The 23,232-nt window shown below is 37.3% G+C and overlaps 5 protein-coding genes across 5 annotated transcripts; 3 read left to right on the forward strand and 2 right to left on the reverse strand.

Moving 5' to 3' along the window:
- Positions 1-2,977: 2,977 nt before the first annotated feature.
- Positions 2,978-4,247, forward strand: LOC140781175 (glucan endo-1,3-beta-glucosidase-like). The gene is made up of 2 exons (XM_073127017.1): positions 2,978-3,020; positions 3,177-4,247. The coding sequence occupies exons 1-2, from the start codon at positions 3,005-3,007 to the stop codon at positions 4,103-4,105; spliced, it is 945 nt and encodes a 314-aa protein (XP_072983118.1). The 5' UTR covers positions 2,978-3,004; the 3' UTR covers positions 4,106-4,247.
- Positions 4,248-7,686: 3,439 nt separating this feature from the next.
- On the reverse strand, positions 7,687-11,005 carry LOC140782236 (eukaryotic peptide chain release factor subunit 1-3-like). Its single transcript, XM_073128706.1, has 3 exons — positions 10,824-11,005; positions 8,089-9,528; positions 7,687-8,007 (listed from the first exon to the last, which is right to left on the reverse strand). The coding sequence occupies exon 2, from the start codon at positions 9,507-9,509 to the stop codon at positions 8,199-8,201; it is 1,311 nt and encodes a 436-aa protein (XP_072984807.1). The 5' UTR covers positions 9,510-9,528; positions 10,824-11,005; the 3' UTR covers positions 7,687-8,007; positions 8,089-8,198.
- A 1,582-nt stretch (positions 11,006-12,587) lies between these two features.
- Positions 12,588-15,112, forward strand: LOC140782533 (uncharacterized). The gene is made up of 5 exons (XM_073129149.1): positions 12,588-12,759; positions 13,624-13,663; positions 13,766-13,866; positions 13,942-14,056; positions 14,829-15,112. Exons 1-5 carry the CDS (start codon positions 12,685-12,687, stop codon positions 14,831-14,833), a joined length of 336 nt encoding a protein of 111 aa, XP_072985250.1. The 5' UTR covers positions 12,588-12,684; the 3' UTR covers positions 14,834-15,112.
- Positions 15,113-15,584: 472 nt separating this feature from the next.
- Positions 15,585-17,882, forward strand: LOC140782532 (uncharacterized). The gene is made up of 3 exons (XM_073129147.1): positions 15,585-15,768; positions 16,981-17,286; positions 17,551-17,882. The coding sequence occupies exons 1-3, from the start codon at positions 15,638-15,640 to the stop codon at positions 17,615-17,617; spliced, it is 504 nt and encodes a 167-aa protein (XP_072985248.1). The 5' UTR covers positions 15,585-15,637; the 3' UTR covers positions 17,618-17,882.
- Positions 17,883-18,290: 408 nt separating this feature from the next.
- Positions 18,291-23,186, reverse strand: LOC140782253 (probable calcium-transporting ATPase 8, plasma membrane-type). Its single transcript, XM_073128726.1, has 7 exons — positions 22,838-23,186; positions 22,311-22,365; positions 20,267-22,212; positions 19,856-20,014; positions 19,498-19,669; positions 19,049-19,347; positions 18,291-18,783 (listed from the first exon to the last, which is right to left on the reverse strand). The coding sequence occupies exons 1-7, from the start codon at positions 23,039-23,041 to the stop codon at positions 18,472-18,474; spliced, it is 3,147 nt and encodes a 1,048-aa protein (XP_072984827.1). The 5' UTR covers positions 23,042-23,186; the 3' UTR covers positions 18,291-18,471.
- Positions 23,187-23,232: the final 46 nt, after the last annotated feature.

A 23,232-nucleotide genomic window follows, 5' to 3' on the forward strand; every position in this document is an offset into this window, starting at 1 on the left:
CTGATGAAGCCTGCAGCTCTCAGTGTCATAGATGTCTTGACTGAGTGAGTGAACAATATCCACCATCAATTTTATATGTAGAAATACTTCGATCCTGAATCTTATATATTTTATATTGTGTTGCAAGTTGCAACCCACCTCCGATTTGTTCCGACCCGACTCCGAATCCTAATCGGATGCGGTTCATCCACTAACCTCTATATAATCGTTATTTGGTGTTTACAATGCCGTCTCTTTCTTCTCTCTTCCTTCCTTCCTTCCATAATACACGGAGGAAGGCCTTCATCCCTCGAAGCTAGCCTTCCTTGCGGATTCAGATTCAACCCCACCGACGCGGAGCTCATCGACCACTATCTCCGCAACTGGGTCAGAAACGATGCTCTTCCTTGCAGCGACGCCGTCGTTGGCGCCGAGGTGTACTCCACGGAGCCATGGAATCTAGTCGGCGAGGATGAGGAGATGGGCTACTTCTTCTCGCACCGAACGCACCAGCGTCAGAAGTCCGCCTACGTGAGCCGCCGCGCGGGTTCCGGCACCTGGTTTCCTGAAAAGAAGAATCCGGTGATCGAAGAAATAAACGGTCGTGTTATTGGGTACAAACAGATGCTTTGCTTTTGCCTCTCTGAGGAGGATAGCGATCGACCTAACAAGAAGAGGAAGAAGAGCACCGGGTGGGTCATGTACGAATACGAGCTTCCTTCTGACACAACCCGGCAGGTATGGATTTCAAAATTTTATTTCTTACCTTCTTTTCTGCATGCAGTTGAATTTATAATTACTGGATAATGTTTGCATGCAGCATATTGAACCAGTGCTGTGTTTGATTAAGAAGAGTGCTCAGGCGATTTCGTCCAGCAGAAAAAGACCTCGGGATCAAACACCGAGTCTTGGCTTCCCTGCAGAGGTTTCAGACACTAAACTGGCCGCTTCTACCGCGGACATCCACATTGACGCCGCCGACTTCGCGAATATGGTGCGTTCTTCGACGGCTTCTAGAGACATCTACGCCGCCGACTTCGCGAATATGGTGTGTTCTCCGACGGCTTTGATCACTTCGGAGAAGTGCAGCACTGAATACCAAATATCGACGCCGATATCAATTATGGAGCCAGTGCCCGTGCCGACGACTTCTACTAGAGACATTTACGCCGCCGCCGACATCGAGTGCAGCACGGAGTGTGGCATGACGACGCCGGCATTGCCTCCGGCACCATCCACGGAGGCAGCATTGCCGCTCGAATCCTCTGCGGACCATGAATTCGTCGATGACGGCTACGACTTCGAGGCAGCGGAGTTTGAGGCCTTTCTGAATGCCACTTTGTTGGAGGATTTAGACGAGAATTCACTCGAGCACGCCAAGTCGGGCGACGTCGGCCCCGCCAATAATACCACCGGCGGAAGTAGTTGGAATCCGACGGTCTCGGAAACTGGGGATCAGCTCAACAATGTCGATAGCACTAATCCGCCTACTTGCGATGGAGGAGGAGGAGTCTTTGGTTCCACGACCTCAATTATCGATCCTTTTAAATGGTACGGCGGGCAGAACTCTCCTTGTTGGAGTGACGGAGTCTGATAGAATGATTAATAGAGTTGTTTATATATATATATATATATATATATATATATATATATATATATGGACTTTACTTGCATTCATGTTGTCGTAAAGCTGTTTGTTAATTAGTTTGTCAAGATTAATTTGTGACAAAGTAATTAATCAGACAACAATTTTTGGACCGTGCTGTTATAAAATCATTTGTTCAATTTAACGTTACCTGAAGCAATGTCGTTAAAAAAAAACTTGTATTCTTTATGCATGCATGTCTAAAGACATTCTTAATTTATCTACCTAGATATTGGGTTAGGGAATTAATTAACTAACACTGTGCCTTAGCCCGAATCACACCGTACCTAACCCAATTCATCCAATTTATTTTTTCAAAACTAAATACTCGTGCCATTTAACTATTTAACTAATAAATATATGCTAATTCTTCTATCTATATAGTGCTACTATAAAATATCTGCTGCGATTTTTCATTTCACACCCTACATAGCATGTTTTTTTTTTAATTCATACCTATCTTTTCACTAAATCATGCGCGTACACAATTACACTAATGACAAATAAACATATAATATAGGATGCAAAATGATTTTTTTTTATGGACGTAAACGACTAAAATGCATCAATCAATTTGAATACGTACTTATTATAATATTTATTAGTGAATTTTATGAATCACATCCTGTAACTTATTTATTTTATAATTCATATTTAGTGGAATTAATATTTATAATGACATATCTATATTACCTAATTTTATATATGGGACGAAACATCTATCAATCAATATATTATCTCACATATTATATTTCAAGTATATTCGAGCTTAGTTGACTTAAATTCAACTGAGCTCGGCTCATTTAGAGCTCGAGTCGAGCTCTTAACAAGCCAAAGCTCACGAGCCTTATTTATAATCTATCAGAAAGATAAAAAGGTACGTAAAGCCCATGACACGATCCTTTGTTAAGCTCAAACATTTCTTAAATAAAAAATGGAAATCTTGACCGATAATTTTCATTATTTTTTTCCTCTGTGAATAACCAAACATATATTACATATCAGTTGTTCTTTCCAATATAGTTCTTATATATATACACACACACACTAATTAAGTTTCCATCTGCAAGCTATGCCCTTCTTGACCAGTCTCATTTCCGATCAACAGTAAGAAAATTCTCCTTTGATTATATATATATATATATAGCTTCCTTTTTAAACAAGCAACATGTGTTAATTTGGCTTTTCATTAAAGCCAACCTAATCGTTCGGATATATAGTCGTCTTAAAAGAAATTACACTAATGAGACTAGAAAAAAACTAGGGACCCGTTCAAACGTGACATGATGGTTGATTGTTTCCAATCACTAGATATCTACATAAGGAGGTCATTACTAGTTATAATTCGCATCAAGTTCATCTTCCGTAGAGCTTTTCTCAATGGCAATCTCAAAAGGTCCATCTCTCTCTCTCTCTCTCTCTCTCTCTCTCTCTCTCTCTCTCTCTCTCTCTCTCTCTCTCTCTCTATATATATATATATATATATATAAATTCTACTGCAAATTAATGTTTATATCTGTTTATTGACATGTTTGTTTTCACATTTGATCAGTTGGTGTCTGCTATGGAATGCTTGGTGACAACCTTCCTCGACCCAGCGAAGTTATAAATCTCTACAAATCTAAGGGCGTTAAAGCAATGAGGATTTACGATCCAAACGCCGATGCTCTCAACGCCCTACGGGGCACCGGCATCCAACTCATCGTCGGCGTCCCCAACGATCAACTTGGGAATCTCGGGTCCGCATCCGGCGCCGCTGCGTGGTTGAAGAAGAACGTCATAGCCTACCCCGACGTTTCCTTCCGGTACATCGCCGTCGGCAACGAGGTCGTCACCGAGTACGCGCATTTCATACTCCCCGCCATGAAGAACGTCTACGCTGCGCTCTCGTCGGCGGGGCTACAAGACAAGATCAAGGTTTCAACGGCAGTCGCCCAAAGCGTTCTTGGATCATCGTATCCCCCCTCGAACGGTGATTTCTCGTCCGAGGCGAAGGCGTACATGGGACCGATAGTGCAATTCCTGGCCAGCCACGGTGCACCGCTACTAGCAAACGTGTATCCCTACTTCTCCTACGTTGGAAATCCCAAAGATATTAGCCTCGGATACGCCTTGTTCACCTCACCTGGCATCGTTATCCAAGATGGTCGGTTTGGCTATCAGAATCTCTTCGACGCAATTCTCGACGCCATCTACGCGGCGTTGGAGCGGGCCGGCGGCGCCAACGTCGAGGTCGTCGTGTCGGAATCTGGGTGGCCATCGGCCGGTGGCACGGCGGCGACGGTCGGCAACGCGCAAACTTACAATCAAAATTTGATCAATCATGTGGGTCAGGGGACACCCAGGAGGTCCGGAAAGGCAATACAAACCTACATATTTGCTATGTTTAATGAGAACCAGAAAACGCCGCCGGGAATAGAGAATAACTTTGGGCTGTTTTATCCCAACGAGCAGCCTGTCTACCAGATCAACTTTCGTTGAGAATTAGAGAAGGATTGCAGATGGAATAAGTCTTCAACAGGCTACGCCATGATATGATATAACTAAGTTAAACAGCTACACTATAAAGCTTCGTAAATAAATGTCACCAGCTGGTGTGCCTCAATAAAAATCTTGGTTCATATGCACTTGTCTGATACGAGTGTTTCTCCCTTAGTTTTTTGAATAAAAAATTAACAGTTTCACTATAATCTAAATTATAGAGCAAAAAATTTGATGATATTTTAATAAATATCTTTAAATCTAATTATTTCGATAAACTTAAAATTAATTTTAATATTATAACTTAAAAAAATATATATATATATATAGTTTGATCACCGACATTAGTTGGAGATTTTTTTTTTATATTTTTAAGTCATAATATTTAAATAAATTTTAAGTCTCAGATTTTTTAGAGATGAAACCGTAGAGAATTAAGTAAGCATATAAAATTATATCAATCAGTATTTTTGTGAGAAAGATACGAACATAAGTAAAATATAATTAATTTTTCGGACTTAATTGATCATATCATATGAATTAAACTTTCTGGACCTAACAAATATAAAATTATTTTTCTACAGCCTACATAGCATGTTTATTTTAATTCATACCTATGTTTCCAATAAATATCATGCAGATACAAAATTACTCGGATGACAAAATTAAAATTTCTTTTATGGACGTAAACGACCAGCTGAGAGCCTGAGATAGACCTCGTTTAAGAAGGAATTCCCATATAATAATTCCAACAACTAGATCGACTAGAAAAGTGTAAGATGTACTTAATTATATTACAAATCACATCCTTCCTATAGTTTATCTATTTTATAATATATATTTTATTTTTAAGAATTTGTAAATTTAATATTTTATTTTTCTCTATAATTTTTATTTAATATTATTAACTAAAGTATAATATAATATTATAATATATATAGTAATTTATAAATACTTAAATTACTCATGTTATGATGGTAATAGTAGAAGAGGTACGTAGAGAAATGGTGGAAAATGTAGAATATGAGAGGAAATGGTAAGGATAGTTTAATAACTTGGTCGATATTAAAAATTATAGAAAAAAAATAAAGAGTAAGTTACAAAATCCACAAAAATAATTAACAAGATAATTCTATTTCCTAACGCCAATGGATGTTAACAATATAATATGGACGGAAAGATCTTTTCTAAGGAATCAATTACTTTTTCAATTAATTAATCTGAGTACGCACCGATTTCATAGAGCTAATTAATTTCTCCATATATATATATATATATATATATGTGCGCGTGTGTGTGTGTGGGTTGGTAAATGAAACAATGGACACAAGGCATACTTACCTATCACCATGTTCTAGAGGGCCAGATCTCTCTATATACGTAAGGAGGTCATAATTTTTTTAAACAGAAAGTAAAATTGTATTAAATAACTTGTGGGTTACAAAAGTCTCTACCAAAATTGAAGACCAAGACTAAAATTTGAATAGATTATAAAGAAATTTTTTTTTTCCCTTTTTGTAATCAGCATCTAGATTGGCTTGACAATATTTATAATTACCTTTACATTGCTTATTATTGTCGGTTAGATTTTTAATATTATTAATGACTGAGACAATAGACTAATATGACTATTCAAAATTATGATCATGATGGTTGAGTCTAACTCGAGCCACACATGAATAAAACCCCATTAGACAGTGTAAATTAGAGTTACTTCCACCATGATCCCTGAGGCCCACACATTCGAAAGGAGAGAACTACTGTTAGCTTGTCAGAGAATAAAACCATGCAGCCTCCGCAAGGTGGTCATAATTAGTTAATTACTCGTTATAACATGCATCAACCGATTTGAGTACATACTTATGATATTTAATCCTATATATATATAAGTTTATAGAAACATTTATAATGACCTACTGAGGTTCATAATCCATTGACCTGGCCAAACAGTGCAACACGTTGTGAGCTGGCTGGCAAAAGGCTAGCAGAAAGCTGGTGGGAGGCTAAAGATGGAACTCGGTTGGACCCTTGGCCTAAGGAGCTTTTGATATTATTGTTTGTGATAGCCAAGAGAGTGACTTGACTCGATATAAACAACAGTTGGATTTCAGCTCTTTTCAATAAATAAAAAACCTCAACATTTCTTAAATTTAAAAAAAAAATGGAAATTCTGATTAATATCTTAATTTTTCTTTTCCTCTGTGGATAACCAAAGATATTAATCAGTAGGTCTTTTCAGTATTATATTATAAGTTCTATTCATGCCTTCTTGACCAGTACTCTAATATCCTATCTACAATACGAAAATTCTCCTCTGATTCTCTCTCTCTCTCTCTCTATATATATATATCATCCTTTTCAAACAAGCAACATGTGCCAATATGGCTTTTGATTAATGCCAACGTAATTGTTCGGATTAGACAATGACATATAACGATTACAACAATGAGACTAGAAAAAAGTATTGATGCATACAATGAAACATATGCTATAGCTAAGGACCCGTTCAAACGTATGGCATGGTTGGTTGTTTCCGAACACTAGATATCTACATAAGGAGGCCATTACTTGTTGTAATTCGTATCAAGTACATCTTTCATAGAGCTTTTCTCAATGTTTGCTTTATAGTTTATACTCGCGTTGATGAATGTGTATAGCAATAACTGCTACTAAACGATGCTATAGAATGCTTGGCGACGATAACCTTCCATCTCTGACCTAAGTAAAGCTAACAGATATTTGAGGATTATTTTACTCCTAAAAGACCTCCATTTTTTTTAGTCCATAGTTCATTAATAATATCTAAGAGTTAACAACTTACGAAGCATAGTACAATGAGAGATAATAAGAAAAGTTTTGAATTAGTCTACAACAGACAACACATCAAAACAAAAGTATTAAACCTAACAACTCAGAGATATAAAAATAGTGTCATACTTTACGGTACTAATGATGTATTATTAGATAAAATATGAAGCCATGGACCCCAACTAATTAGACTTTAACATGCACCACAACCTAACTTTCACACCAAGAATTATTCCATTGATGCCGAACACCAAAAATTATGCGCTATTTTGACTTTCTATTTTAAAAAGACTAGAAAACTAAGGTTAAGTTTTATGTAAATCAACCTCGTATTATTTATGGTCTACTCTATTTTGTTTCGAGCAAGATCAATGTTTTATTTTCACTTGCATAATCACCGTGTACGTTCTACTGAAAGATGAGATCTTATCTCAAGACCTCTATATAAGGTCATTAGACTCATTCATAGCAGTATATCTTTCTAAATGGCAATCCCAACATCTCTCTCTCTCTCTCTCTCTCTCTCATGATATATGATGTGTTTGCATGTTTGTTTTATTACTGGCACTGACGCTTATTTTCTACATCATGCAGGAGATATATAGACAGGGCACGAAATCACATCAATGTTCAAAGAGGATGCTAGCATTTCTTGCACTTGATCATGTCCACTGCCTTCAAGCTCATCAAAGCTTTGGGTTCATAACACTAATCCCAACTCAAAGCACACCATTGTTACTGAGCCAATAATGGAGATCAGAAACAAATATATATTTTCAACGAAGGAGATCACAAGCCTATATATATTTTCAACAGTAACAGACATTTATTGTAGGAGGAATCTGCTGATTCCCAAACACAGGTCACACTGACAGGCACACACAGGTGCACCATAAACTATTAACTGTATAGAAATAGAAAGCAAGACTACTATAAACCAAGTTTCTAGTAAATATATAAAACAGTAAGTACTAGCAACTACCAACATCCCAGTGTCGGAAGCTACAAAGATATCATCACGTATTATTATTATATATTATCATCATGCCAGGCAATAAGACGATCCCACCTCAACTTGTTCAGCTCTTCTGCTCCTGAGAAGAAAACATAAGAACACCCTTAGAAGAAAGCAAATATTACTAAACAGTAGAGCACGGAAACAGGAAAGTACTCACCCTTAAATGTTCCCTGAGGGTGTTTGCAGCATCTTGGGAGCTAGTCCGGATGCAGGCGGGGCCAGCACAGGCTCCCCCTGGACCGGATTAATTGAATAATTGGTTGATTGCTATTCAGAATCTTCATAAAATTCTTCATCTGACAGCTCATCGAAGGCCCTAACATCAAGCTGGTAGCGAAGGATACCACCAATTCCACCAAAGCCCCTGCAAAACTGAGAGCCCTCTTGAGATTTGTTTGTGACGAACTCAAGGGTGCAACCAAAGCTCTTATACTCATTTGCAAACCACTCCAACAATGAAGTCTTATCTTGTACTTCAAGCTCTGCTGATGTGGCAGAATCCCTGAAGTTGCTCTGATCTGCTTCCTGATCCTTAGTTAAGTGTTTTATGATAGTTTCCCCACTGCTTGCATTTTTAAACACATACCTGTTGATATCCAAATTCTCCCACACAATTAATGTTTCAACAGCACCCATTTCAAGAGTTTTTAAGGTGTCATCAACACCAAAAACATACTTTCCAGTGTCTTGACTGATTTCCTCAAAATACTTTCCAATCAACCGCTTCTCTTGTATGAACTTAACATTTGCTAGGATCTCAGATGACAATTCAATGGCCTGGTTGAAACCATTCTCACCTCCATATGAAACATCAACAACGTTGAGAATTTTCACCTGTAAACGGGAATCAAACATGTCAGACTGGCTCAGCTCCGTCTTAAAATCAGCAGAACCAGCTAAAATCAGCCCAGAAACATTTGGTTGACTTGTGGCAGGATTGATGAAAAACTGAGTAGCAAGTTCAGCCGTCTTCCGCACATAGTTATGGCGTTTCTCCATCCGAAGCCGAGCAAATCGTAACGCTGATTGCCCTCCTCTTCCGTGCTTCTTTGGAAGATCAACAGTGAATTTGTGAAGAACCTCTCTAGTATTGCCACTTAAAGTGCCAAATAGTGTCCCATTCCCATCCATAACAATGAAACCAAATTTGTCATCAGATTCCAGAAGCTCATTAAGTGCCTCAGTGTGAAACTTGTTGTCACAGAGATACAATGATGCATTGATGGGCTTGAATGGCTCAAAATCAAAAGTGACCTTTTTTTCCTTGCCATCTTCAGTAACAATGGTTCCCGTGTAAAGTACTAGTCCATTGGGAGGAACTTTGTTGTAAAGCTTCAGCCTTTGCTGAGCAGAAGTAATAGCAGCCAATACTGATTGGCGATTGACTCTGCTCTTAATGTTTGAGGCAGTTCCATATTCATCACCCAGCATCTTAGTAACTCGAGAAACTTGATCACGAGGTGGCATAATCAGAGATATCATGCTTGTTCCATTACCTCTTGCAGCTTCTAGTGCCTTGATTAGCTTCTTTACCTTCCATATCTCAATGTTCTTATCAGTTTCATGGCCATCAGCCATTTTGAGTAGATTTTAGTACCTAAAGCAGGAAAATTCAGCAAGTTTTCAAAACAGAAGCAGCTAAATAGAGGAGAAATGTAGTATTGGTAAAAGGCCTAATATATTTTGCAGTGCCCCAAGAAACACAAATGTATCACAATCGGGTAGCCAAAAACGACAGCAATAATATAGAAGCACAGATACTGACAAATAAGGATGCAAGCCTAATTTACTGATAAAATGTCTTAATTTATTTTCATCACTCCTGACATACATGACAAGCTCTAAATAAGTGGCTAATGTCCATAATGGAACTTCTAGTAAATCAGATGAATGCTTAACGACTAGTGACAATCTAGCAAACATGACCTTAGATTGATTCCCATCTAGCAGGGAAGATTTTAATAAATATTGTGGCACTGATATTTGCTGATGAGACAGGTAAAAGAAACAGAAAAGAATAAAAGACAAAATTAACTGAAGTGTGGCATCAAAACCAGATAACCAGACGATAATCATTAACTGCACCAACACAAAAACCATAGCGAATGTCTTGGTACTTTGGAAGAGTCCGAACAAATGATTAGACATACATGAGACCAAACCAAAATTCTTGCAGTAACCAATGACCTAGAAATCATAAAATGCAAGAAGCAACATAAATTCTCAGTATTCATGGTTATAGAATCCACATGCAAATTATAACTCTGAACTGCCATTACAAAATAAAGGCCCAAAAAGAAAGTCTAACGAAAGGTCATACAACTCAGATGAAAAAAAGAAACTCGCTGCTAAGTAGATAAATCAATAACCATCAATCGTGTGACAGATAAATCAGAGACGCACAATATAAGCTGATACAGAGTTAATAAAGTGGTGATATATTCTACTTATAGATTATGATGCTGATGATACTTACATGATAAGATCAAACTAAATAAGATATAGGCTAACAATAGCTTAGAGAAAATGAATAATAGCCAATATGGTCCTCAAGGATGATCTTAATCTCCCATGAACAAGGTAAGAGCTCACTCGCGTGTCATTTTGTAAGAAATTGGCTAATATACAGTGTTACGCCAATATAAAAAGTGTCCAGGATAACAATTATTACTTAGTAGAAATAAGAAGTGGCTACAACTAGGGAAGAACGAATTAAAACTATTATAATCAAATTCTACTGAGCAAATTAGATTGAAACAGATCTAAATATTAAGAACGATAAACAAAACAGATCTATATATGCAAATAGCACGGGAAAACGAGATCAAACACCTACCCAGAAATCAAAACTGACCCCCAAACTACACTTCGAAAGAAATCTAGAGATCTAACCTTGGAAATCTGAAGAGAAACCGAAGAGCGATCCGAGATGCAGCCGCTCCACCTGGGAAAGCCAATAAAAAACAATCAGATGAAACCCTACCCTCTCGATCTCCCTCTCTTATATATAGTTCCCACGAATCCTCCTGGAAAACGGAAGTATATTTGGAGATATCCCGATCCAACCATCAATCGGAGTCGGCGTGACGATCGAACGGCTATTAAAATGAATTTAGTAACAGATAGAATTTATCTCCGGTTAACTTCGACTGCCAATAAAACTACGAAACGTGTGCACGGGACTCGGAGGCACGTGGACGAACCGGGGGAAGAGGGCAGATCAAGCAGCAGACTCCGTTAACGGATTTTGTCTAATTAATTACTTCTATGGCCAATAAAAAATTAATCTAATGGCATAATACTTTACTCAAAGAATCTACTTAAATTCATCTAATCTATATATTATAGGGTTTTTTTTTTTCCTTTTGCATTTATACCCTCTAAAGTTTCATTTGTTTGTGAAATAACCTTTTAAGCATAAAATTATAAATATAATTGTTTAATTATTATTATTACATAAAGTCTACCTGATAAACATAATTTTTCTCAATATAGTTTTACATCATCATATAATAGTTTTTTATTGATAATATAATATTTTATTAATTAAATTATATAAAGTAATTATATTTGTTTAGTTATATTAAATATATTAGAACATACATCTCATAGGTGCAATATAATAATTGACATCTAAAATAAACAATATCATTCTCTATTCCAAGGTAATCATTACTTTGTCCTAAACCAAATACTTAAACATGCATAAACTTAAGCATGTACCTAATTTGTATATAAATTACACATAAAGTTATTTTTAAAGGTTAAAAATTTTCACCTACATTCGTAAGTACTTTTCCTTGCGACTAAGGACATCATAGAATCGACTTCAAACTCAAAATAATTATTATAGAAAAAATTATTTAGTGGTTTAGTGACTTAGCTCAACAACTCAATTTGGTTGATGACTCGGCGATATAGTTGCTGTAGAGGAGAAGCTGGGCTGTGCGACAACTTAAAATAGTATTTTGACAATGCATAGTTTAGAGTAATAGTTTGGCGACATACACAGCTTAGAGCATAGACTAGGCGACTTAATAAATTAGTTAAAGTTTAATGAAAGTCAAGCTCATATCTAGCATTCGAGCTCTTAAACGATAAAAAAAAGTTAAATATATTTTACACCATATACTTATGTCCTAAATCACTTTACTCTTCTATACTTTAAAAAGTCTCAAATTAGTCTCTATATTTATAACTAAATTGAGACTGTTAGTTTTTTTTTTTCAAAATCTAATCGAGTATCATGTCTATTTTGATAATTATGTTGCATTATATTAAAGTGTGCATGTCTTCTCTAACAAATACGATTTAGTTATTTTGACGTCATTCAGTTAAGTTTAATAAAAAAACTAACGGTTTCACTTTAGTTATAAGTATAGAAATTTATTTGAAACTTTTAAAGTACACGAGATAAAACGATTTTGAGCATAAGTATAGGAAGTAAAATACATTTAACCCTAAAAAAAATATCCTTCTTATAACAGATAGTGTTAAGCTGAAGAAGAGAAGATTTTAAGTAATTGCAAAGGCTCAGTGTTGGGCCATATCTGGGCCTAATTTGCTCACATGGTTTATCAAGCCCACAACCATTTTAGACGCGAAAATGTCACGTGCATCGCACGTTACTTGAGTACCATGGGAGAAAAAAAAAGAGAGAGAGGCCTTGGCTCTATAAACCAATCGCCGTCTTCTGACCTTTTCCCTCGGCTTTGCGGAGAGAGAGAGAGAGAGCAAACGAGAGGCTTGCGATATGGCGGAAGTGGATGGAACGAAGAACCTGGAAGAGACCCTCAAACCCTTCCATCAACGGGCTTCCGAAGCTGAGGTCGCTCTTCCTCATGCGATTCAAACTATTTCTCTGTGCTTTTCTTATTCCTAATTATTTTCGCTAGTTGATGCTTGATTTGATAAAGAAGGCGCTTTATATGACTTACAAGGGTTTAAGTTGATTGATTAATAGTTATATATATAAATCCAGTACTGCAATTTCATTTTATGACAATATAGGATAGGAGTAAACTGGGTTCTTGTGGATTGCTATGTTGGTTGGAGGTGATTGAATAATATTTAGAGTAACAGATTTGATGCGAGTATCAAAATCTTAGAAATGCATCTCAGAACTAAAATGTCAGGTTATTAAAAAAAAAGGATACTCTTTTTGGAGTAATTCATTTGCTTGTCAACCATTATTAGATTGAATTTATCATTTCTTTGAAGCCTTAATTAATTGAAAACTACTTGCTGTCCATGTGGCAGGAGAAAATTTCTTAATTATGCTTGGACTTAGAAAGAAGCAATCTAATAGGAGTAGATTATTGTTTGGCTGTCAATGGGGTAGGACTTATCATCAATTGATGAGCCCTAGTTCATGAGGTAAGTTTGGCTTAGTTGCAGCTAAGGTCATTATAATTTTTAATAAATACTCGTCGAAACAATAATGCCAACTAAAAGGATATACTCTCTCTGTGCTTATATGTGTGAGCATGAAGTTATCATTTTCTTGAATTAAGGCACACATGTTGTACAATAAATTTTTTTTGGAGGTGGTATAGCCAGTAACAACCTTGGAAGCAAATAAGTTTTCTATTAGTCATGAAATACCTACATGAAATTTTCAATATGATTAAGGCAAGTTAATTATTTTGTGTTCTGGGCCTCCCTCAACATTCCTTTTCTGTTATGACTGCAGGATCGCCTAGAAAAGTTGGAAGCTTTGCTTGTGAAGAAAGGTAGGTTGCTAACTCTTTCAAGCTTCTATAATATATACTACCCGTACAAGCTTCTATAATATATACTACTTGTACAAATAAGCTTATTGCACAATCTCTCAGGTAATTTGAACAGTGATAGCAATGAAATGTCATCCATCATAGAAGAGTTTCAGTCAAAGCTAGAAATTGCACAAGAGGAGCTTATGTCTGAAAAGGAGAAGGTTGGCCTCATTCTAGAGCTTTATCCTTTTCTCTTTGATAAAGGCTAAAAGCAATTCTCTGCCATTTACTTGTAGGCTTCAAAGGAGATCCAAAAACTCACAGCAGAGAACCTAAAACTTCAATATCGAATTAGTCACCTTATTCGTGCACTAAATGAGGTGGATTCCAAGGTGGCAGATTGCAGAAAAGGTATTTTCTGTTTTCTACTTTTCCTGTATGCTTGTCATTGTTTTGCTATTATTACTGTCTTGAATCGTTGATTGTCTAACTAACAGCAGTTTAGGGATGTGAGATTGGCTCATAGGCTTGCAAACCTTTCATTGTGTAAGGGTTTAGAGTTATTATAATTAAGATCATTGTACATTTGATGTAAGATCCCATTTGCCTGACCTTTCGGACCTTACAACTGATCATTCCTGCTTAACATTTTTTTGCAATCGCAAACACCAGGATATTCATGTTCGATTGGATATTGATGGATCTCTCTTAGCTTTTCTTTTGTTTGTCAGGAATATTTGCAATAAGACGTCCTAAACTTATCCCAGAATAAACTAGGTCAGACATAACATGGAACATTAGAAATTGATATGAATACTTTGGTCATCCAAATCATTTATTAGTCACGACTTAGGAGTGTAGAGACTAATGCTGATTCAGACAGCTATTGTTAAATGACTAAATCTGGCATAATATATACTGGCAAATAAAGTTAGAAGAAATCTACTAATTATGACTGACGCTAAAACTAAAGTGGTTAGCAAATTGATTTATCTTCCGATAATTTGAAGAAGGTCATGACAGAAAAATAGTTTGTTTGGATTAGCCTCCTTGGGAGGATAAAAGTAAGGTCTGTGAAAGTATCTTCATCTGCCTTTATTATGCTGAATTTCTCTTTAAGATTTTATGTATGAGATTCTCTCTTTTACTGTTATCTCTTACGGCTATTCTTATTGTCTTGCAGAATAAGACAAACTGATACAAACAGTCAGTGATCTGCGAGGAAGTTGGTTGTCTGAATAGTTTTATCTGATGCAAGCTTATTCTTTGTCCTATCATTAATATTTCTCTGAGAGAGCAATATTGTACCTTATATTGGAAGTAGCTAATACATTCACCCAACTTATGCACTTGGAGTATTCAACTTTGGTGATGTAGTAAGCTTCCAAGTGAATTGGGCCTTCCTATAAACATTTGTATTAGCAATTATAAATGAGCATATTCCTTCTATATCTGATAAGTCAACAAGGTTGTCTGTCTTTTTCTGAACTTGATGAGGCTTAATCTTTGCTGCTTAGTAAAGTAGAGGAAATATGAAGTATAAACTTGGATGCATAACTCATTGTCGAACAATATGTGAGCCAGGCACAAGAAAAATCTTGGAGATACTTGATGTTGGTGTTGTATTGTATAGGAGAAATATTATCAGCTTGCATTTAGATCCTCTCCCAATGATTTGAGAGGAAAGGAGGGCCAATGATTAAGATTCAAACCGAATAAATAACTAAATAGATTACTGTGGGATAAGCTAAGTATTCATCAACGAAGAAAATAAACAAGGCCACAATTTGTCACAAGAATATTAATATCATTATTTTTATCTCTATTCACACAACATTATTATCTCTAATGTTTACTAACAACTATATATTAATTTTATACTTGGTTTTAACAATAATAATGGTAGTAATAATAATAATACTTAAGTAGAGTTATAGCTCATAACGATATGAGTTAGAACAAACCATCGAGAACTAAGGAAAGCGCGCAACGATGTCGCTCGTCGCTTACGACTCTTCGTCGGAAGAGGAAGAGGAGGAAGTCGTCGACGAAGCTGAAGCGAAGCCGGCGGACGACTCCGGTTCTTCGCCGACTCCTCTCCCACCTCCACCACCCCAGTCCCAGTGAGTTATCTATCACCTCCTCCTTTCTATACCCGTCTTCCACTCTCTAACCCTAGCTCGCAGTTTTCCGATTGGTCTTTTTCTAGGGCCTCGATTCACTTTTCTCGTGAGATTTAAAACCTATTCTTGTGTAGGTGCCCTCGGTAGGTGGGAATTTGAATAAGAAACTGTGTGTGTGTGTGTGGAAAAGTTCGTTAGGGTAACGATGTTAAGATGAATAGATCAAAATGCTTTCTTTGGCAACTAGGGGTAATGGGGATTCGCCCTTGTTTAATTTACAGATTGCGAGAATGGTTGAATAGGGTTATCTTAGTTTTTTATTTTATTTTATATTTTACTAATCTAGATTTGAAATGATTGATATTATGGAGACAGCTATAGAGAAGGAGAATTACATAGTGGGGAAATCCTCTAAGAAGTTGGGAGTAGAGGATTTGCTGTTGTTGTTATGGTTGAAGTTATGAAAAATAAATAAATCTTTATTTGAGAAGTTGATATGAGTGATAGGAAAGTGTTTGGCTCTTCAGACCTTTAGATGTTGAATTCTCAAATAATTTGGTTGCCAAATAAAAATGAGTGCATTTTTAACTACTTTACCAAATCATCCTCAGAATTTGACGAGATTCAATTTCATCCTGGAACTACGTATTAGCTACAGTTTGTGAGAGGAATAGAGAGCTGTTAACTTTTATGATACTTGAGGATTTCTTGAGGTTTATCTTTGGGAACCTTCAGGTTGGATCTGCATGACTGGATGCCGCTTTACCTAGAAGGAAAATTGTGGTGTCAAATAAAGTATTTTGAAATAATATTTTCAGTGTTCCTAACTGAGAGTAATATTTAGGTCATCAATGTGCACAACTTTAAATGGTCGGTCTCTCAATCCACTTGGTAATCTATTAGGTGTTTTTGGACTCAAAATCTCAAATAATTCACTATACATGCTTTTCCATGTATACTATCTGCCCTTTTCCTCTTTCATGAGTAAATTATCAGAAGATTCTAAGCCTTTGAGTTGAAACACTCAATTCTATTAGTTTTCTCTTCCAAGATCTAGCTTCATCACATCAAGATTCAATTTTATCGCACTATGTCACTGGATTAAATCTTCTTTTTCCATAACTTATTTTTTAGTGTTGTGGCTTAGCTAGCAAATTGTATATCACTGATACATATACATCATGTCTTTTGTTTCTGTCTTCCCCATTCCAGGACTTCTCAAGGTTCATCACGTCAACATTTGAATGCTGCATCACCTTTGCCCACACTTCCATTGGATGAACTTCCGGATGCTGCATTTCTTCTTGCTTCACCGACTGTCCCATCTCAGCAGACAATGGGTACTGACCACTCCTCTAGAGTCACTGCTGCTATGGTAGAGAATGCATCACGGAAGAGAGAATCAAATGGTTCTGCTCTGCAAAATCCCCGCAATAAATATCCAAGAGGTCAACTGGCACATCTGAGAAGTGTTAACACAACGGGTGGCACACTGATTCCACCACAGTTGAGTGGAAGGTTAGTTTGAATGTTTTTAGCTTTCATTTTTCCTGGAAAGACATTATATATCACGTAAGACACAACCTTTTCTGTTAGTGTATTATTTGTTGAGTTCTTTTATATACATAAAGTTCATATGAAGGAAATCAAGATGCTAAATCGCTAAAATACACCTTGGGCAAGTGCAATGTATTCAGTTCTAATGGGTTGGTTAGTTAAAGATAAAGGTAGGTTATCAAAGTACCATGTTTCTCATAGTCTTCTTTTGTTTGTCGTTGACAGGAGCAACGTGGTAACTGAAGATATAAATAAGCTTTTTGTGAGGAGAAGCAGAGAATCTTCCAGTTAGTAAGGAGAATCATGTTAAGCTGTTCATCAGGCTGCCAAGGACATCATTGACTGTTAGCAATGAAGGGCCAAACTCCTAAGCATGATCCAGAGGATTATTCAGCACAAAGGAAAGAGTCTAAAAACCACATCTTGCTAAACTTCTTGTACGGTTAAGAAAAAATGTTCTCATTATTTTTCTGTTTTTCTATTGTCACTTATTCTGCTTGTACATCGAACTCTTCTGGGTAATGAATTACTTGTTCGGGGAGATGGAATCGATAAAAGCTCTTTCTCTTGTTTAGGAATAAGATATGAGCTCTTTCTCTTGTTCTGGAATAAGACTAATCGAATATGAAAACACAGCTGGAGCAGCCAACATTGCAGTTTGTGATTTATTACAATCTCTCAATGTTGCCTCATTTTTATTATATAGAACATTGTGGTTCAGGACCTTATGAAATCACTCTCTGTACTACTCTGTGAAGTAGTCTTTGGTTTTATTTGCATTTGATGTATAGTTATAAAAAATAAATTTAAAAAGTGACTACCTTATCTATTAAAACATAATTGAGTTACTTTACTGAAGGTTACTTTATTGAATTTAATTTTCTAGCAACTAAACTCGTATTTATTCTGGCTTAAAACATCACGAAGTAATTCTACTTAAATTTATACGCCACCACCCAATCGGAGGATGCAGCAACCACAGGGATCCAGTAACATAAACATGAAACCACTAGGGTAGTTTTCCAAAACTACAAACCACAAAGATCGTGTGATAAAAAATGTAACAATATGAACTTAACCCATACAAGCTGCAAACCTGGGAACGACCCCAATTTTCAAGTTTCTAATACTACTTCTTGCTCAGTTCTACACCGAATCCGGACCACTAGGAATTTGCTCATAACCATCATGATGATGATGAACAGTTTGCTCCTTTGATCCAACAGGGATGCACTTTAGGATGACAGCAAGGATCATGCCAATGAACCCAATGAGTATGCTGAGCAACCACAGTTGCCAACTCAATGGGACTGTGCTTGCAAACACTCCCAGGAACTCCACTATTATTACCTGGAATAGGACAGTGGAAACTACCACAGCTGCGAAGATCCAACCGTTGAATATTCCACGTAACACGTTAATCTTCTCCATATCCCGGCTGTTTATCTCATTGAAGATCTGGTGCCAGAAAGCAGAGAGGATTAGAGCAAGAAGTTAAATTTCAGCATGGTGGTGTTGGGGTTTTAGCATATGCTGTTGATCTATAGTATGCATTTATATGAGAGATGAAGTGATTAAAGCATCATGACAACTAGCGAGCCTTTTAATACACTCTGAAAGCAGAAGTAGAAAAGCTAACTATGTAGGGATGATGACAAGTAGCCCAAGAAACAAGATGGGGCTGCTCCATAATCCATCAATAGCCTATAAACACAATTCGTACCTGACAAAACACAAAGGTGTTGAATATGAATGTATTGAGAATGGCCTGACCATTCTCACCCTTGATCTTCAGAAGGTGTTTTCCGTTGAACATGAGAACTCCAAGAACAGTCAGCTGATATAGTCCCTGACCGATAATATTTCTCCACATAACCGCGGTGATGATTGCTACTCCTCGCCCAACAGGTGGTCTTTTCATCATGGTATCATTTGGAGGTTCTGTTGCTAATGCCAGAGCACCAAGTGTGTCCATAATCAGATTGACCCAAAGCAATTGAACAGCAGTGAGTGGAGCACTCCCTAAGTGTGATATGAAGTGTTAAAATGTGGTGTTGAAGGTAGAGCAGATATTAGAAAAAAAAAAGGAGAAAAAAAGAAAAGAAGATAAAGCAAAAACTAGATTTCTATCTAAAATGGAGCAAAAGGAATTACAAAGAGAGTTTGATGTACCTGTGATGCATGCTGAAACAAAATTGACAATCAAAGCTACCACATTAACTGTCAACTGGAACTGCACAAATTTCTGGATATTAGTGTAGACGGCACGACCCCATTTGGCTACATTTATGATTGTTGTAAAATTGTCATCCATGATGATAACATCAGCATTCTCTTTCGCAACCTGTGCATGTGTATATAAATGCGAGATTATGTTTGTCCAAAATATAGTGGTTATAATGATGTAGGGATATGTTTCTACATCAGTTGAGAGCTAAAATATAGTACTGAGCTTCTATGAATCTCATGAGTGTTGTGACCTTAAAAGTCTGTCTGAAAGAGAACTATCAAGAAGGACGACATAATGTACCTCTGTTCCAGCAATGCCCATTGCAAGACCTATATCTGATTCATGCAATGCCGGTGCATCATTAGATCCATCGCCAGTCACAGCAACAACTTCGTTAAACATATTCCTCAAATTTGACACCAATGTATGTTTGTCCAAAGGCAAAGATCGAGCCATCACCTGTACATCAATAAGTACACCCATTTTATAATTTTATTTATGCAATGACATTTTTATATGCCAACAGTTGAGAATGCCTATCACGTATGTAACTTGACCTATTTTGACATGATTGCCCCAAGCAGTGGACATTGACGCACAAATCACTAATAATTTAGGCATATGTTTTTCATTTCTAAGGAGAAAATGTGTCAGCTTCAAATTTATCTCTTATTAACTTATTATGTCTCATGATATATATGGAAAAGAGACCTGAATTTTAGGTATCAAATCCTTCATCTCTTCAGGACTTTTACTGCGAAAGTCTGGTCCTTCAATAGCTATACCATCCTCTGTCAAGATACCGCATTCTTTCGCTATGGCTTTTGCTGTGTTAATATTGTCTCCAGTCACCATCCGCACTTTAATGCCAGCAGCCCGACAAGTCTGGACTGCATTCTTTACTTCAGGTCGCACTGGGTCTTTAATGCCAAAAACAGCTACTAATGTGTAACCAACAGCAGGTATTTCTTCTCCATTATAAGTTTCATCCATATCCTTATAGGCAAGGCAAAGAGTTCTCAGTGCTTCACAAGAAAAACTATTGATCACATCCGAGATATGCATTCTTTCATTCTCAGATAATGGGACAGCATTTTCATCTTTGTCAATCATCTTGTCACAAAGTTGTAAGATAATTTCAGAGGCACCTTTGCAGAAAGCTCGAGTCCTTCCATCAGGTAATGAGATGAGCACAGACATCTTCTTCTTACCTGAGTTAAATGGCTCCACCTTTAATTTTTTGCATTCTTGATGTTTCTTACCAAATTTTTTTTCCAAATTCAATCCAAATTCTAGCAGTGCAGTTTCAGTTGGGGTACCCAAGATGGTGTTTTTGCCATCTTTTCCTCTCACCACCTCTGAACCAGAATTTTCAAATATACCCTCTAGAATGATGTTTACAACTTTTTCAGAAATCATAGCCTTCAGATCATTAGAGCTCTCACTACTAATAGATGATTTAGATACTTCACAGATCCATGTTTTATCAACTACCATATGATTAGTTGTCAGTGTACCCGTCTTGTCGGTGCAAATGCAATTAGCAGATCCCATGGTCTCGCATGCTGACAAATGCCTCACAAGTGCCTTCTCTTCCATTAACTTCTTCATTGCAAAAGCAAGACTCAATGTAACAGCCAAAGGTAGCCCTTCAGGAACTGCGACAACAATTATAGTAACAGAAATGGCGAAATATTTCAGTATAGTCAAAGCATCACCTGGAGACCATGAAAGACCATGAATTGTCTTTTGTGTTAAAAATCTAGCAAAGAGGACCACAAATGTTGCTATTGCAAAAGCCATCCCAATATTTCCAATAATTGTAGCAACACCATTTAACTTAACCTGCAATGGTGTTTCATTCTCCCCACCCTGACTCAAAGTCTCCATTAAGTTTCCCCATTCAGTCCTCATACCAACAGCAGTGACCAACATTTTAGCAGAACCATCTTGGACCTTAGTTCCTCCAAGAAGGAAGGGGTTTTCATGAGAAATATATACTGGTTCACTTTCTCCAGACAAACTCGATTCATCTATCAGCAAGGAATATCCAGATATATATAAACCATCAGCAGGAACTTGATCTCCTATTGCTAGATGAACTATATCACCAACTACCACATCATATATCGATATTTTTTGCCTATATCCATCTCTTGTCACTTGAATGAATATCTTTTTCTTTTCCTTGTCTAAATCTCTAAATTGCAATGACTGCCTGTAGTCACTGATTGCAGTGACAAAGACAACCACAAAAATACTGAGTATGATTCCTAGACCATCAAAAATGCCCTTTGGCCAACCTTCGGTGGCAAGTCCAACAGTTACAGAAATCAAAGCGCAAAATATTAGTATGATTAAGGTCTTATCGTGCAGTGCATCCCATACAAACATCCAAAAGCTTCTAGGAGGCTTCTCAACATATGTGTTAGCACCATATACGTTCTGTCTAATGGAAAGATCACTTGATTTAATGCCATCATCTACAGAGACCGATAATTTTCTAGCTATTCCATCAACACCTTCATGAAACTTCAAACTCTTGATGTCATGGCCGCGTGCGAGGGATGCCAATTCATCAGGGCCTGCACAAAAGCCTGCTTTTCTTACAGCTTCTGGAAGTGGGTGTGCAGTTTTATCAGCAACTTTACTTGCAGCTGAAAATAGAAATATGGAAGCAAAAATTACTATTAAAAGAAGATGAATTACAATAGAATTCAGAACTGCCAGACTAGGGACTTAAAGGAGGCTATACCGTCAATAAATTGTAGAGCAGCCTTCTGTACATATAGAGCAATCCGTATCTTTTCCTGGATGGATTGGATAAAACAAGTCGACATGATCCATAAAAGATTGCATTATAATGAATTTTATAGAATGGTCAGTTGACTGTATGTGTCAGGCATGACCACGTTGCAGATTGGGAGATGAGACCAACAAGAGGATCTCTAGCCTTATCCTGACATGCTTCTCAACTAAATTAATTAGAATACTATAACAAAAGCAGGCGCCATTGACCTATGAAAATTTTCCAATCTTTTGATTTCATGAAGAATCCTAACTACCTGCACCAACTGACTTCCAACTATGGAAAAGCGATCCTTCGAAAGAAGGTGCTATCTATGTTCTTGCGATCCGAACCCGCTACGAGATATGAGCGGGTAGCTGGTTCGTTATCGGGTCGAATCCAGAGCGGCTGGCGGATCTCGTGGTGCTTGTCACCGCGAGTGACCAAAAGAAGTTCCCCCCCGATAGAAGTTTAATAAGAGAGTAGTTAGTTACCTGGATTTTGCGTCTCTTAGCTTCCGCCTGGTTGCGCTTATCGAGGTCGGGCACCAACCGAAACCGCCGGCGCCGGTTCTTGACGAGCATGCCGACGGCGGAGCGCCACCGCCGCTGCGCCTCCTCCGACGGGTTCTTCGCCGGCACCTCGAAGTTGTCCCTCAGGAACTCCTCCATCGACGCCTTCCTCAAAAATCGCGCCATCTCCTCTCCTCTCCTCTCCTCTCCTCTCACTCTCCTCCTCCCGGGTTAGAGTAAAAGGTTAGGCTTCGGTTTCTATCTCCCTAATCTACAAGAAAGGAAAGGATGCATTGATCACGGCGGCGGAGTCGGCCGTAACGGGTGGAAATGAGGAGGCCGAACGGGTCGCAGTAACGATCTTGTAACACGGAGAA

Source organism: Typha latifolia, chromosome 2, assembly GCF_019914945.1.
Source record: "Typha latifolia isolate L0001 chromosome 2, TyphaL0001v2, whole genome shotgun sequence".
Lineage (NCBI taxonomy): Eukaryota > Viridiplantae > Streptophyta > Magnoliopsida > Poales > Typhaceae > Typha > Typha latifolia.

What these genes read in the sequence shown, in the direction of transcription:
- LOC140782532 (XM_073129147.1), top strand. Translation starts at nt 15,638, where the DNA reads ATGTCGCTCGTCGCTTACGACTCTTCGTCGGAAGAGGAAGAGGAGGAA. An exon ending in CCTCCACCACCCCAGTCCCA is followed by an intron (nt 15,769 to 16,980) that starts GTGAGTTATCTA and finishes TCCCCATTCCAG; the next exon opens with GACTTCTCAAGGTTCATCAC. An exon ending in CCACCACAGTTGAGTGGAAG is followed by an intron (nt 17,287 to 17,550) that starts GTTAGTTTGAAT and finishes TGTCGTTGACAG; the next exon opens with GAGCAACGTGGTAACTGAAG.
- LOC140782253 (XM_073128726.1), bottom strand. Translation starts at nt 23,041, where the DNA reads ATGGCGCGATTTTTGAGGAAGGCGTCGATGGAGGAGTTCCTGAGGGAC. An exon ending in TGGGCATTGCTGGAACAGAG is followed by an intron (nt 19,670 to 19,855) that starts GTACATTATGTC and finishes ACACATGCACAG; the next exon opens with GTTGCGAAAGAGAATGCTGA. An exon ending in ACACCTTTGTGTTTTGTCAG is followed by an intron (nt 18,784 to 19,048) that starts GTACGAATTGTG and finishes TTCTGGCACCAG; the next exon opens with ATCTTCAATGAGATAAACAG.
- LOC140782533 (XM_073129149.1), top strand. Translation starts at nt 12,685, where the DNA reads ATGGCGGAAGTGGATGGAACGAAGAACCTGGAAGAGACCCTCAAACCC. An exon ending in AACGGGCTTCCGAAGCTGAG is followed by an intron (nt 12,760 to 13,623) that starts GTCGCTCTTCCT and finishes TTATGACTGCAG; the next exon opens with GATCGCCTAGAAAAGTTGGA. An exon ending in TTATGTCTGAAAAGGAGAAG is followed by an intron (nt 13,867 to 13,941) that starts GTTGGCCTCATT and finishes ATTTACTTGTAG; the next exon opens with GCTTCAAAGGAGATCCAAAA.
- LOC140782236 (XM_073128706.1), bottom strand. Translation starts at nt 9,509, where the DNA reads ATGGCTGATGGCCATGAAACTGATAAGAACATTGAGATATGGAAGGTA.